The sequence below is a fragment of the Oryzias latipes genome, chromosome 14 (genome assembly GCF_053564925.1).
Source record: "Oryzias latipes strain Hd-rR chromosome 14, Olatipes_Hd-rR_3.1".
NCBI lineage: Eukaryota > Metazoa > Chordata > Actinopteri > Beloniformes > Adrianichthyidae > Oryzias > Oryzias latipes.
In genome coordinates, this window is record NC_136250.1 from 16,398,743 (window position 1) to 16,415,102 (window position 16,360).

General features: G+C 39.0%; 1 protein-coding gene and 1 long non-coding RNA gene across 2 annotated transcripts in view; one reads left to right on the forward strand and one right to left on the reverse strand.

The window, feature by feature from the left end:
- The first annotated feature begins 2,196 nt into the window (after window positions 1-2,196).
- adamts15a (ADAM metallopeptidase with thrombospondin type 1 motif, 15a) lies at window positions 2,197-15,195 on the forward strand. Its single transcript, XM_004076332.4, has 8 exons — window positions 2,197-3,247; window positions 7,629-7,761; window positions 7,839-8,006; window positions 10,718-10,998; window positions 11,081-11,258; window positions 11,351-11,523; window positions 12,168-12,343; window positions 13,289-15,195. Exons 1-8 carry the CDS (start codon window positions 2,330-2,332, stop codon window positions 14,070-14,072), a joined length of 2,811 nt encoding a protein of 936 aa, XP_004076380.1. The 5' UTR covers window positions 2,197-2,329; the 3' UTR covers window positions 14,073-15,195.
- LOC144983615 (uncharacterized) overlaps window positions 10,842-16,360 on the reverse strand; it is a 34,963-nt gene continuing 29,444 nt past the window's right edge. Inside the window, exon 3 of the long non-coding RNA XR_013647340.1 lies at window positions 10,842-10,981. This is a non-coding gene — a long non-coding RNA (uncharacterized LOC144983615). The remainder of the gene's footprint in view (window positions 10,982-16,360) is intronic.

A 16,360-nucleotide genomic window follows, 5' to 3' on the forward strand; every position in this document is an offset into this window, starting at 1 on the left:
GATTTTGCATTTTTCAGGGATACTTAATTGGTTATTTAGTATTCAAACTTGAACTATGAAAGGAATACTTACAAAATTAAGTGTATGTTTACATAGCTTTGTACATTTAGGAAACACAATGTTCACTATTCAGTTCTTAAAAAAAGTTCAACAATTTTCTCTTTTATAGAACAAAAATATAACTTAGTATAGGATGACGATTACATGAGGTAAAGAAAACACAATAAAGATACTAAAATACACTACTGTTGTGACATGAAGTAAAACACAATAGTAAAATATTTTGATAGAAAAAAACATGCTGTGTTCCAAATATGTAGGCCTATTTAATAAACTAAAGTATCAAACTAAGTGTATCAATCAGCAGTTTAGTCACATCACAATACAGTAAAAATATCATCATTTAAAAATTAACAGAACATGGAAAATAAAAACAACCTGTAGTTTACAATGTTTCATTACAAGCGTACCACAGGAAAGAGCAGATATGTTGCACAAGCACAGCGGGTGGGATACAACCTTTGGCTATTTGAAGAGGAACAACTTCAGAAGCTGGCTGTCACATTCTGCAACACCAGCTCAAGAGATCAACAACAGGAAAAACAAGACTGTAACTCACAGAAAGGAAAGAAAAAACGTATTCTCAGGGACAAAGTGAAAAGCTTTTTTTGTCTTAAAATGTTAAAGTTGAAGATTTGAGCAAACTTTGCAGTCTTTTTTCTTTTTCTTTTAACTTTTTATGCTAATTGTAAAAGAGGTTAGATCTAGTTAGAGAATAGTTTGACCATAAACAAGAATATATAAAGAATAAAACTAAAATTAAATGAATGACTTAAAAAAAATAACTCTAAACAGAACAGACTGAAAATAAAACTTGCTGGACTGGAGCATCTGAAGACATATATGACACTTGTCCTTTCAGCTATTCCACAAATGTTTTATAATGATCTTCTCAAAGGAAAAACATCACAAAAATAGAACACATCACTTTTTAACTTGTCCAGTGGGACTATTGGTCCCATGCACTGTTACAGACCTGCACCAGATCAGAAGTTTCCTGCCTCCACATTTTTAACTCCACCCATGTTTCTGTTCAGGACACATATTCGCTGTACCTTGGTGTTGGGTAGAGCTGCTTTCTTTTCAAAGAGGCACACCTAATGTTGAGCAGCTGATTCCACAATAAAAACCTGAAGGTGTTACCACAGATGCAGGAAGGGCAGGTTTTCTAACTTGCTGCATGTTTCCACAAAACTATGTCAGAGATGTGATGTGATGTATAGTTTGGAAAATAGTGTCAACCTTGTAAAAAAAAAAAAAAGTGACATCATCTCTTTTAATAATCAGCAGATGTGTGTGCAGTTATATTGTCAATTTCATCCAGATACTTTTCTTTTTAGTGACACCACTTCAGCATCTTCCTGCAGATTTGAAGAAATTAAAATTGGGGCAGAAGCAAGGAACTCCAGACATTCAACCGTGTTGTCTGCATGCTGGGAAAGCATTTATACTTTTTAAATGACTGGTTCTTCTTGAGAGATTATGTTTTCAGCAGAGAGAAAACAAAGATAATCAAAAGTTTTAAGATTTCAGCAAACATCTTTCAGAACTTTGCTGTTCCAAATGCAGATATGAAGTTGCTATAAACTTTTAGCACCTATCGCAATATTCATAATTTCATTTTATGCTTAAAATTCTTTAGTCTCCATAGTCTTTCAGCATTTAAAGTTGCATTAACAGTCACAAAAAGCTTTTTTTTGTAATATTGATTTTCAACTTGATTTTCCATGAATCAATAGGTATTTGTATAAATATTTTTTGCTTCTAGAAAAGAAATGCTACTTTCAAGAAAAGTTGACCTACTTTTCATGTTCAATTCTCACTCTTGGGGGATGTTTTTTATTCATTTTGACCAAAACGAAACTGAATAAAACAGTTTAATGCCTGATTTAAGGGATTATGATATGGACCTGCTGCTGGCTGAATATCGAGATATGCCAGAAAAAATACTGATCTGTGCGTCCAGTGCACGCCTTTGGAGACTCCCCCCTGGGAAATAGCAGTTTATGTTGCTACACCTCTTCACGTGTCGAAAATACTCGATGTCCTCAGGAGGCAGCGGTGAATTCTCACAGGTGGACTGATGGAAGTGGGTCGTGACCGGGAGGAGTTTTCTCTGCGCGGATTCGCGCGCCCTCCGCAGATTTAGAGCTGCGCTTTGGACTGTGTTCCTCATCTTGATCTGTGCCTCTCACTGATTCCACTGCGCTTGCTGCTTACACAGGCTCGTGTTCATCTCTGCATTCATTTACTGAATGCAGACATCGTCATGTTTATCAGAACTTGTTTTGCCCTCTGCTTTTTGATCACACTCCTGAAGTCTGGTTGTTGCATGGAAAGTGAAATTTGCTTTCCGACAGTTTTGGATGACAATGACGTGAAGGATTTGGACAACGACGTGAATATTCTGGAGGGGAAACATGTCATAAAGATACGAGCTTTTCAGCAGGAATTGATGATCAATTTAAACCAAGACTCTCATTTTATTGGTCCTTCTTCCATTGACGCGTCTTGGCTGCCAAACACCAAGTCGCGCGCTGACCTGAGCCGGTGTTTTTACTCAGGATATGTGAACGACGACCCGTACTCATACGCGGCTTTAAGCATTTGCAAAGGTCTGCATGGTGCGTTTGACTTCCAGGGATGGGAATATTTTATCAACCCTGCGCGTAATGACACCAAAAGCGCTGAAGAAGCGCACATCATCCAGCGCAGAACCAGCAACAACCTAAGGAACAGTTCAGCCTCCAGGTGCGCAGTAAAAAGCGACTTAAGCCATCAAGAAGTGCAGTCACTGATCAAATTTAAGAGGCTGGCAGACCACAGCAACTTGACTGAATCAATGCTTAAGAGGAGAGCCAAGAGGTTTGCCTCGATTCCTCGATATGTGGAGACGCTCGTGGTGGCGGACGCGTCCATGGCGCAGTTCCATGGAGATGACCTTAAACACTACCTGCTGACTCTGATGTCAGTGGCTGCTCAGCTGTACAAGCACCCCAGCATACTCAACTCCATCAGCATAGTAGTGGTGAAGATTATGATTTTATCCGAGGAGGATAAAGGTCCCAAAGTGTCCTCGAATGCAGCTCTGACGCTGAGGAACTTCTGCACTTGGCAAAAAAAGATGAACAAGAACAACGATAAACATCCGGACTACTGGGACACAGCAATTCTCTTTACAAGACAGGTAATTTTAAATGATTTCAGATGAATTCTGTTTTGTGGGGTTCACAGGCACAAGAACAACATTCACGTGAAAAATGTACCTGTCAAATTTGCTCTTTGCAACACTCATCATTGATGTTAAACTGCATGATCCTTAGATGAACAAACCCCATCGTGTCTGCTTTGTTTGCTTAGTAACTAAAATCCCTCTTTGATCTCACTCAGCATTCCAACTAATTCATTTGGATCTGATCTTGCAGAAATTTATGGCATTGGTTGAATTTATGATTCAAAGCTGCAGCAGTTGTGTTTTGGCTCATATATCTGCAGGCAAAATGTACAATCCTAAAAAGGACAAAATGCAATATAATAAGGTACAGAGTTTCTGTTGGCAAATGTCAACAGAAGGTTTTAGTGTCTTCACAGACTTAACTGTCAAAAGTAGTTTGAATGGTGCTCCCATAATGCTTGTGCGGTTTCCAGCTCATCATTCTGCCTGTTCCTCATTAAACTGGCCTCTGAGGGGAGGACTGGGAGGGTTCAAGGTAAAAGTGGTGGGGACAGTGTCAGTCATCTCCCTCCTCATATTTGGCATATCTGCACTGGCATATCTACACACAAGGGTGCTCTCAGTGGCATTGCATCGTTGCAATGAGCATGCATAACAAATTTTCCTTTTTTGATCATTACTTCTTCCAGCATTTCTCCTTTACTCCAAAACCATGCTTGTGCACTATGGTCATAATGTTCAGTACATCCCTTAGGTAGATACTGCTGATGTTATAAACTCTGCAGCAAGTCCACAGGACCCCATTAAAAAGCACTGGACCTGTAGTGACTCACACTGATGTAATCTGCTATAAAAAAAATAGCAGCAAGACAAGTATCAAGAAATTCTCTCAGCATTTCATTAGCACGCAAGTGAGTGACTTCATCTGCTTCAAGCACAGTTTTAATAAACTAAAATAAAGACAAAAGAAAAGCTGCTGCACAAACAAAAAGCAATTCCTTTCAATGCCACTTAGCGTTTTATCGAGAGAACCTAATTTTTTCTGATGGAATTCTTCTTAGAACGAATCAAGAAGAAAAAATGGCCATCAAATTACGATCTCAGATACAGATGCAGAAACAGATTTATTTAGTGTAACAAATCAAAAATGGCTAACAAGATTTATTGTGATTCTACCCCAAAACTACCTCAAGCAAAGCTCCTTTTGATTAACATTTTTGTCCACCATTGCTGTCAAAAACCCTTTGTAATTATGGAGAGTAATAAGAAACAACAAAATAGTTTAATTTAATGTGTGTTGAGATAAATGCTAGAATGTCCCCACATGTCATCCATAAATTTATCCATTTTCTAAACCTGCCGTATCCCTTTCGGGTCACGAGCAGCCAGAGCCTGTCCCAGATACTCTTGGGCAAAGGAGGGGTACACCTTTGACAAGTCAACAAATTGTTGCAGCACATGTTACCCATAACAGGGATTTTCAGTTTCCATACTTTTGAACTTACTGTGTCTAAAGGACTGGTCCTAACCCCGTGTTTAATAGAATCTCAAGTGCATGTAAATCTGTCAGGTCTTGCTCAATAAAAGATGTCTATCTGTTTACAGCTGTTCAAGTCTTAAGTGTGTTTAGACTCCAGAATCGAAGCACTTCGACTATCAAAACTCTTTTGGGGCAGCAGTATAATGAAGTTTTTTCAAATGTCCCTGATAATTATGAGTCCAGTTAGGAAAAAAAAAAGTCATAATTGTAAAGAGACTTAGTTACTTTGTTGTTTTGCTTACTACAGCATCCAGATGAGATTTACAGCACATCAACCGCATGTTTTCAGCCCACCAAAGATTTTTGCAGTTTTTATGGAGACCAACTTGGTGCTGCCCAAAGGCAGCTGCGGCTGGGTGTAAATCTCAGAAACAGAGAGTTTACCGCAAGAAAATCTTTTGCAAGATTACTCAGTCTATTACTGTACCCTGAGCAGACAAAAGATTAGAACTTACTAACTGTAAGTTGGTAAGAGAAAGGAGAGGACTTCTCTGAAGCCAAGAATCTTTTGCCTTTTCAAAATTGATGGCTTTGAAAAAAAAAGATCCTGCAAATATTGGATAGGATCTAGAGTTCCTTTTTTACTGGCCAAGTGTAAAAATGAACATGACCAAAACACACAAAAGTCCTGATGAGGAAACTGTTGATAAAGATATGCAACAAGCAAAGAGAACCCCCCCCCCCCCCCCCTACATGGTTATTCCTCCTCTCTTGTTCGACCTGCTCTTTTATTTTTTCCACCAAAATGTGCTCACTCCATTTACACTTTCTCAAACATCTGGACTGGATTTGTTCTGGCCAGCAATCACAATTTTTCTGCAGCTTATGTGAGATGATTTGTCATAGCAGTCGAGGTCTTCTCTTGGCGTTGGATTTTATGGTTGCATTAAATGCAACAGAGTTCTGCATGCTTTTCTTTTAGAATGCTAAAGTTGAAGCTTGGCTTTGAGAGCAGGCACATTTACCACTCCTCGTGGCATTCACTGCTGAAGTTGTCTGGTGATTATGGGGTGCAGGCCCAGATGCGTTCTCGCCAAGACTGGCTTTTAAAACTCTGTGGTATAGAAATAGGTCATGTGGAAACTTTGCTGTTGCACGGAAATGTTCTGGTTGGGGACAGTTAGATTACCTCATAGAAGAAGGTGTGCCTTAACACTGCTGTTCACTAAAAATATTCAAAGAGGGGGTGTTGGAAAGCAGCGCTCAACACCACAGAATCATTTCCCATTTTCCAAAAAGCTAATCTTACCTTAGTGACAGCAGTACACCAAAAAGGCTAATTATATAATTTTATTTTTATAAACTGGACCTTGCTTTTTTGGTCTAATGACCTTGTTTTGTGACAAGTTAATAGCTTTGGTCGGTCAGCAAGGAATTACGACTACAAAAAGCCAGACAGGGCATGAAGAGTTGCAGACGCTCTAAAACAAATTCCAGTCCGGGGGAGAAAACAGAGCCAAGAGATAAATTTATGTTCACTACACTTAGACTTCTTAAGAACAGAAGATTTTCCAGAGACCCCCAAACGTAAAAAAGATTTTTTAAAAAGGATTTTCCTTTCTCCAAATTCAGAAAGTTTCAACTGGCAGCGAGTTAAAGTCCCTCCCGATCAACTTTTGATCCATTTTAAAACCATTCCTAGTGGTCTTTTTGCTATGATTATGCCATTTTTAGCCAAAAATAAAAACTGTCCTTTTCTAGGACATAATTTCTGCAGAGCGGCAGCAGTTATTTTGAAATTTGCCTCTGAGGTGTGGGCGGGCTGTGGCATGGAGCAACCCTTCCCTTCCCCTTCCCATTGCTTACAGCTCAGAGCAGGGAGCTTTTCACAAATAGGTTCTTTTTCCAGAGGCATTTTTTTATTTGCTCCTGATTCATGACAAATTAAATAAATACTCAGAAATGCAATTTTAAACTTGAATTTCTTTATATCTGTCCTCCGTCATGAGAAAAATTCCACAAAAACATGTTAAGGCTGTGTCACACAGCCACTTAGTACATTTTGCGCATATTGTATGGAGGACAATTGGTCAGAGGTGAAAATACGTGAGAAAAAGTGAGGAAAGTTGTGGTCTTTATGTGAATTTTTCACAGATGTATCCCGAAAGAACCAGATTAAAACCATCGAAGAAGTACGAATAAAGAACACGAAAATCCAAGTAGAACATGAACTGTGCGTGAATTATTGTGCTGTTTATGTGCAATTTATTAGTGATTCATGCGTTTGAACGTGATATGTGTGCCGTATCCGCGATATAAACGTTATACATTGGTGGTAGATGCGTGAAAAGTCTGTTAGACATATGTGGAACGGTCGTGGAGGACCACAAAAGTGCGTACGCATTTTGCAAAAATCACGCACAATTGCATAATAATTGCGTACAAACTATGTAAAATGTGTGTAAACTGTGTAATTATCAACCAACCAAAAATTTTGAACATATTTTTTTATGACGGCAATGTCATCGGAGCATTCATGCTCTTTTGAGAAACATTCATGTTTAGACAGCTGTGTATCTTGGTCCCCAAAATGCATCCCAGAGACTTTCTCAGGATTTCAAATTCCATCAATGATGAGAGTTTAAGTGTTTGTGTATATATCTGATAGCTTCTTCTAAGTCCACTCTTTCTGCCTTCAGTGCAGCCATTAGCCCAGTTCTGGTGGAAAACAAAGAAAATAGTAGTGTTAACATTGACACAGTAAGTTTTATCAAAGAAAATATTACTCTAAAAGTAAGAATTCCTGGTTTTTTAAATACAACTTTGAGGTTAGTTTAAAAATTAAGTTTACATCTGTTCTTGTGGGTTTTCTTGCTTAAATAAACTCTTCTGGTGAATGTGGTTTCACTCCAGGACCTTTGTGGAGCCTCCACCTGTGACACTCTTGGCCTGGCAGATGTTGGCACTATGTGTGACCCAAAAAGGAGCTGCTCTGTGATTGAAGATGACGGCTTGCCTTCAGCCTTCACCGCTGCTCATGAGCTTGGTATGTCACGTCTCTCGTTCTTTCAGCTTACATCAGTGCTGCCATGTTTCATTCGACTGCCCGTTCTGTGTCAAAAGGGCACGTGTTCAACATGCCACATGACAACGTGAGGGCCTGTGAGGACGTGTTTGGGAAACTGCAGGACAACCACATGATGTCGCCAACTCTCGTCAAGATGAATCGCACAAGTCCCTGGTCGCCGTGCAGCGCCGCTATCATCACAGAGTTTCTGGACAGTGGACATGGTGGGTTTCTATGCTCACAGCTTGAAGCTAAATTAGAAAACAGATTAACTAAAAAAATATATTGTAGCAGTGGTGATTAGCAAAAGATGCTGGTTAGTGCTGATAACGATAGATCATACATGCATACATACATCATATTAAAGTAAACTGAAAAGCATTGCAGTGCTGCTCACGGCATGGATTTGCTTTTCCTTTTTTGAAAGTTTTGAGTTTTTCCCCCCTTATTCCCAAATTCATTACATCACTTTTCAGGAGAGAAATACCAAAATATAGAACAATGGATGAACATGAACATAAGTATGTGCTTTGACTCTCACATCAGCCAAGCATCCAGTATTACAATACTCTTAGGAAAAATGAGCAATAACTGAGAGGAAGTTCAATCATTTGGATTCTGATTTTTTGCCAAACAAGCCAGACCACAGGACTCAGCCTTGGAGCAATGCTCAACTTTTATTTTAAAACTGCGCCCACATCTGTTCCCATTTACTGAGTTTGTGCTTGGGAGAGTCACCACAGTGGTTTGGATGAGAGGTACATCTGCCCAGTGTTTCCCATGCAGATTTACTCCAAACAGGAAAACAATTTTTTTCTGTTTTCTGTCCATTTTTAACATAATATAAGATAGAAAAAACAGAAGCTTTTGAAAGACAGAGAAAGGCATCCTGGTGAAGATTTTAGACTTGACAGCAAGTCATTTCTGTGTTCTGTTAAAAACAGTGTTGTAACCTGGTTTCTTTAACTGCCTGTCATAAATCCAGACTTCAAACTGCAGCGAGGACATAATACATGTGCCTGCATGACTTTCAGGCAGTGATGCTGGAAGAGTAATTTATTACCTGCTCATCTTTCTGCACATAAACACTCTGTTTTGTGTAATTGCACTGTGAAGACAGGATAGGTAGACAGAGATTGCTTTCAGTTTATTTAGTGACTTTTATGTGCAGCTGTGTAGTGCTCCTCTTATTTGCATTTGACCTGTTGTTTATTCACTGACTCACTATCTGTTGGGTATTAAGTTCATTTCCTAAACAGCCCAGGAGGCAGGAACCACATTTTTATAGATCATCATAATACATCAATGAAAAAATGGACTGTCACACAAAAAAATCTTAAGTAGCAGCTATTTTAACTAAAAATGAATCTAGTAAATTTGTCACCTGTTTAATTATTAAAACACAATGTGCATGAGAAATAATATTCCACCTACCTAACATTTGAACTTTACAGGACTTACTACAGCAAGCATTCATTTCACCATCGTTTTTACATAGTCTAGGCACTGTTTAAAGACCTTCACAGGGTCTAGTGTAGCTTAGTTTTCAGTCCTGAAACTTGAGATCTTTTAGCTTGCACAAGTGCAACAATATGATCTTATAATTAGTTTATGAATGTTATTTAAATACCTGCTGTATGAGCAAAGCTCAGGTTTTATTGTTCATTACTAAAAACATGCAAACAAAGGAGGGTAGTACCAAACATGCAGAGAATTTTTACAGCCAGTGCTGTTAACCTAGAAGGACAATTTAAAAATAAGTCCAAGCCCATAGGGGTAAGTAAATATGTCCTTTAAGTCTACATCCCAATGTAAATCAATAATCTTAACTTGCAAGCCAATGGGGCCATGAGAAGCTGTAACTGGTGAGCGAAAAAATGAATTCTGATTCAAGTTATCCAAAATCTGGAAAATGTTTCTTAAACTGCCACAGTAAGCTTGCTGTCCATATCTGCCGACTGTTCCAAACTCTTGTCTGTCACATGATTCCACGTTAGGTTAATGTTTGCAAATGCTTGCCTCTTCTCAGGACATGTTATTTTCAAAGCTGTCAGTGAGCAAGTTCCAACAAACTCCCTCTCAAAGTTCAGCTTTGAAGTTAATCCTATTTCACTAGCAACTAAGTGGCTGACTTCCACCGCGACATCACCCATCTCTCAACTTAGAATAAAAACAAAGTGCTCACAATTCATTCTCTGTGCAATTGTTTGTATTTTTTTTAACCATGCAGAGTTACATAGAGGCACCAATGATTGTTTCCTTTAGCATCATAACTTGCTGCACCTGGCACACAAATTTCTAACTTGTATCCATGTACAAATTAAAGAAAAGGTCAATTTATCTGGGAAAATCCAACACTTTTTTGACATTTTACTGATGAAGGTGTCAAGATCAAATAAAAGCATTTAAAACTCCAACAACGATAGGACAAAATGACACTAACAGAACCCTATGGAACAGTAAATTTTTTGCACACACTGACTTTTATATGAAAACATATATGTGCAAATATGTGTGTGTAAACATACTTTATTTATATGTATTTTATAGTTAACTAATCCTGCTAGGGTTTCAGTAAGATTAAACCTCTAACAAACAGGTTCAGGTTCCAGTGCCAAGCTATGACACCCCTATTCTAGTCCATGACTATGGTCATTATAGGATTATTGTGTTGCATAGACTTCACCAGATGCTGTTTTGCCATCCAACAATGGTTCAGACACATTGTTGTACATATATGTCTTAGCTGACATGAAATCGGCTTGGTTTTACCAAAAAAAAGAAAGAAATGGTGGTCTATTTTTAAATAATAATTTTTAAAAACGTATAAACTCATAAGTCCAGCCCAAAAAACTAAAGCCTGGACACTCAAGAAAGTGTGACTTGAACTGCTAAAAGGTAAAAGGATTACTACAATACTTGCTATGTTTTCCAGGCGAGTGCTTGCTTGACCAGCCTCAGAAACAGCTAGTCCTTCCTGATGGCTTACCTGGAGCATCTTATGATCTGAACCGTCAGTGCGAGCTCGCCTTTGGAGAAGACTCTAAGCCCTGTATCGCAATGCAGCCATGCAGTCGTTTGTGGTGCACGGGCACGTCCAGTAGCCACCTGGTCTGCATGACTCGGCACTTCCCCTGGGCAGATGGCACTGAGTGTGGTGACGGAAAAGTCTGCGATCGAGGGGTATGCTCTGAAAAGCCTGCCAAAAAAATGACGGTAAGCTTTTTAGAAGGATGTGGCTATAACGACGATACACAGGTGTAAATGAGTTTGCATTCTCTTGTCTTTGTTCTGGCAGGTGGATGGCCGTTGGGGCAGCTGGAGTCTGTTCGGTTCATGTTCACGCTCATGTGGAGGTGGCATCCAGCTTTCTAAAAGGGAGTGTACCAACCCAGCTCCTTCAAATGGGGGAAAATACTGCAGAGGCCTTCGGGTCAAATATCGATCCTGCAACTTGAACAGTTGTACCGATGCAGGTTGGAGTCTCACAGAACGCTACATTGATCAGTCACAGTTTAGTCCTTCAGTATTTCCACCTCTTATGATGAAGGACTTTATCTTCATACAGAGAAAACCTTTCGTGAAGAGCAGTGTGAGACCTCTGGCCGCAATTTCAACAGTAATCACGTCTCCCAATCTGTGGTTTGGGTACCCAAGTACTCTGGAGTTTCCCTTGGTGACAGGTGTAAACTCGTCTGCAGAGCTAATGGCACCGGCTACTTCTACGTGTTGGCCCCAAAGGTAAGCTAGACTTGTCATGTGTGGAATCAGGCAGCTTTTTAAGTGTTTTGGAACGAATGAGCAAAGTTGCAATTTACCAAGACTGCAAGAGTTCTCAAATGTTTAAGGAATTGAACCCAAGAGAAGAATATACGTTTGTTTCAAACACGGCACCATGCTTGCCACAATTGAAGCTCAGCACCACATTTTCTGACGAATGTCTAGACAGGTGTTGCATTTTCATAATAATAATAAGAGCAGAGTTGTTAGGTGCACTTTCCATGAACCAGCTCCCCCTCTTCAAAGTGCAAAATCTAGAACAAGTAAGGAAGACGAGAAAAATGACGGTTTATCTTGTGTGAGGTGTGAGGTGAGCCCGACCAGCTGTATGATAGCCTTCCCTCTTCATTCCATCACTCTTCCCAGCAGAGATAGAGATGAACAATCAGAGGCCATACAGCTCTGGTTTTGACCCCTGCTGGAAGCACAGTTGTCACGCAAATTGCACTTTCAAAAGAAACTTTCTTTTAAGGTTTCATCTGCTAGGTCTGTGGCTCTGTACCTTTTTGAGTCATTTTATGAATCATATTGTCCAGCAGTGGGGCGCTCACAGAGAACACGCCGGTATTGGAAAGTTAAATGAGATTTGTATTTGTGTTTTTCAGGTTATTGATGGGACTCCATGCTCGCCAGATTCCACAGGAGTTTGTGTCCAAGGCAAGTGCATCAAAGCTGGCTGTGATGGGAAAATTGGATCCAACAAGAAATTTGATAAGTGTGGAATCTGTGGAGGTGACAACAAGGGCTGTAAAAAAGTGTCAGGGCTCTTCACAAAGCCTGTGTGAGTAAAACTTTAACTGAACATCACATAGAAATGTCAGATGTCAAATATGCTTCTCTTCTCCTCTGTGTTTTTGTGCCAACTGAATTCACAAATTCCTGGCATTTAGAAATCAGGAAAACATTGGTTTAGACATCCAAAAAAAAAAAACTTAACTGCCTTGTGTTTTGCCCATCCATTACGTGGCCATTAATAAAAGATGAGCTCTCTTTTGACCCATGCATATAACTCTAAAATCACACTCTTTCCTGAGCTTCATTCACTTCGCAATCCGTAAAGCCCCCTCCAATGAAAAGACTAACGCGCATTTCGGACTTCAAAGTTTTACAACCGTTTTTGGGTTCCATGTTCAAAACGCTTGGCCATTGAACGCCAGTTAAACCATGTTGAATTTTGACCAATCAGGTACTCGTATTTAGTTTTTGATTTAGTGGACTTAGTTTATCTAGTTAACTCAGACATGGAGACAAGCCTGACAACTTTTGTTAATTTTTTTTAAACAAAGACAAACCAAGGCCACTATCCTGGCATGATGGCAATCCATATCCACCATTGCAAGGATGCTAGCAATTGAACCAAACTGTTTACGTTTGGTGCTCAAATTGCAAGATTTGGACCAAATTTAAAATTTCTCAGCAAATCTCTTCCAAAAAGAAGCTTCTCCCTGCTTTTCCCTCGTGAACACCATAGGATAAACACGCATTCAAGAGCGTGCTAAACGAGCATTCTTGAACACACGTCAAATGCCTGGTGTGTACGTAGCTCGACAGCTGTTGTGAATTCAAAACTTAAATAAGCTGCATAACTGTTGCAAAATAGACATGGAAACATGTATTGGTTAGTTAGAAATCCTTGTTTTTGTACTAAAATGCACTAGTGTGAACACTGAACTCCAATCAGTTATTATCAGTGGTGGTTAGTGATGACATTATTTTTTACCTACAGGCACGGATACAACTTTGTGGTCATGTTGCCAGAGGGTGCAGCCAACATAGACATTCGTCAGCGAGGCTACAAAGGAATGAGAGGCGACGAAAACTATTTGGCTGTGAAGAACAGTAAGGGCCGCTACCTGCTTAATGGAAACTACGTGGTATCTGCGGGTGAGAAAGACATCCTAGTAAAGCACACACTTCTGCGATACAGCGGGACATCTGGCCTGTCAGAAACCCTACAGACAGTGAAGCCGCTAGGAGAATCTTTAACTGTTGAGGTGCTGTGTGCTGGCAAAATGACCCCTCCACGCATCCGCTACTCTTTCTACCTCCCTCGTCAAACAAAAGACCACAAAACTTTGACGAAGCACCCAAGTGGCCACAACAGTGTGCTGGACCAGGAGAGCAGCAGTGTTAAAGAGAGCGGCACTCTGAAGAACTCTTACATTGAGGAGTCTACTGCTGGTAAATGGGTTCCTACAAGCTGGGAGAAATGCTCGGTGACCTGTGGTGATGGTGTCCAAAAGAGGTCGGTACAGTGTTTGGGACCAGACGGAAAGCCAGGGTTGGATTGTGACCCTTTACAAATACCATCAGAAACCAAGGTTTGTGGTGACGTATGTTCAGAGTGGCATGTTGGGCAGTGGTCACCCTGCTCCAGAACCTGCGGGAAGGGCTTCAAAAGACGTCCGCTGCTCTGCAAAAGCCAAACTGGGAAGTTGCTCGCAAGGGATCATTGTACTGGCATTCGCAAACCACAGGAGCTGGACTTCTGCAATCTTAAACCTTGTTAGCAGCAAGAAATAACCCTCCAAAAACTTCATTTTATTTTTTTACACTTTTAACAATTTTAACAGAATTAAACTTCAAGTTATAACATTTCGTCTAAAAGATGTTTTGACTGGACTGATCGTTTTGAATAAAAAAGCCAAGAACATTGAAGAATGACATCAGATATTTCTCAGTTGGCCATTACTCATTTAAATCCCTCCTGTTACCAGCCAGTCCAAAATGCCCGTTTGAAAGCAGTCTTTTTACTGTGAAAGTCTGCATCCCATTTCCTGTTACAGTACTTTAACTGCAGGTTTTAGATACGAGCTGGGTCTCGCAAATGTAACTGTTGAAGTAAACTGCTTGTGCAGGAAATGACTCATTTTTTAAAATGTAAACGTACCATAAGTGACATTTACACATATTTACCTAAATGAATGTCAGTCTTTTAGTTTTTAATTCTGTTTTGTTAAATTAATTCTGAAAGGACGGAGTTATTATTTGAACAGCTGATGATTTCATCTAAAGCAAGCATGTTTGGAAAAGTTAATTTATGACTCAGTGATGCTGCTCACAGTGCTGCACTGCTCACTAGAAATGTAAGCCTTGCACAATATCACACATAAACAGATCAAGCTTAGCTCTTGTCTGTCATGTAAAACATCTTTTCTATACGTCTTCATTTATGTTAGCCTTTTGTCTTGGCAGTTCATTGAGTACAGACACACTCATGTTGGGTTAAATCCCACACAGTTGGCACATGTATGTTAATGTTATTGAGCAAAAAAAATAATATTTGTATTGTCCTGGATTTCTTGGTGTATGAGTCCAGAACTCAGTTCAAACTGTTCATCACATAGATCCAACAAAATCATTTATTCCTATATGCACTTCTACTTCTAAAGAGGTCACATTGATCAATCTAGTTACACAGTAAATCTTGCATTAATTGGATTGTTATTCTAGATTTTGGTTTCTGTCAGCTTTTGCACTTTATACAGCAAGAGAGCTGTGCTGTATACCATGTATACATTTATTCAACTAAAAGAAATGTAAATACTGGTCTTTTCCTGTTTTTACACACATTTGTAATTGTGCTTGAATTCTGCATATTTATTCCAAAATAAAGCAAGTATGAAACATTCATACTACTGTTTGTTCTTCAGTCTTAACATTTTTTTTTCTATGAAGACACTGATTTGTATAGTATTATTTCCATACAAGAGCTGTCACATAATTGAAGTTAATAGATAACTCAAGATAATCACAAATTACTTCCCTTTTTAAATCCCTTTTTTGTTTATTAATAAAAAGGGAAAAATATTAGCTTTTAATTAAAAAAAGACACAAATGTTAAAAAAAGACTTAGTAAAAATACATTTTTTTTTGTAAAACTGATCAGAAATGGAATTTCAAAAATGTTAAAATTTTATTTAACACAATGTCGTGTCAAGCTTCCAAACTGAAAGATAAAATGACTCAAAAGACCAGACCTCTAACAAGTACTTCGACCATTTTAATTCCTTTTTGTTACTAAACCTAAAAATGTTTTAACTCAATACAAAGGAAATAAAGTCACACTTTATGTATTTATTTACAACCCAACCATCTGCCTGTACCCCAAAGTTGGGATTGGGACATGGAAACATTGGAGAGCTCTCCCAATGTGTCTGCAGTGACTCAGAACACCTGAAGGTCCCAGATGATCTGACATTTAAAGACTAACCAGTCCCAATCCTACCAAAAATCAAACGTGATATGGCGTTTTCAGGATTCATAAAACAAGAAACTTAGGTATAGCATTAATAAAATACTTGTAGGGAAATAACTTAATAACGTGTTTTTACATCTGAACAAATAATAACATAAATGTTGTGAATATTTTAGGAGTTTGTCCTTACAGAGAAGGAGGGTCTAGGGGGCAGGGGTGCCCAGTTTAGTTTAGTTTGTTTAGTTCAGCTTAGCAATCAGCTATTGCATTTTATAACTAATGTTATGTGTTGTACAATTGGTGAAGCCCGTTGAGACAACTGTGTTGTACATTGGGCTATATAAATAAAACTGAATTGAACTGAATTGAAACTGTGTTGGACTCTTCACTCTACAAAGTAATACAGATTAAAAAAGCATAAGAGAAAAACATCATCTGCTTTCTACTTCAGCTAGAAGGAACATCTGAATCATGGACTATGGCAAGAGACTTTTGACTACCTGGAAACCCACAAACATCTACAATGGAGGAGGGCCGTTACCAACAGATTTAACAAAGAGTCAATTTTTCCTTTAAACTATCGTCTAAATATAAGAAGAA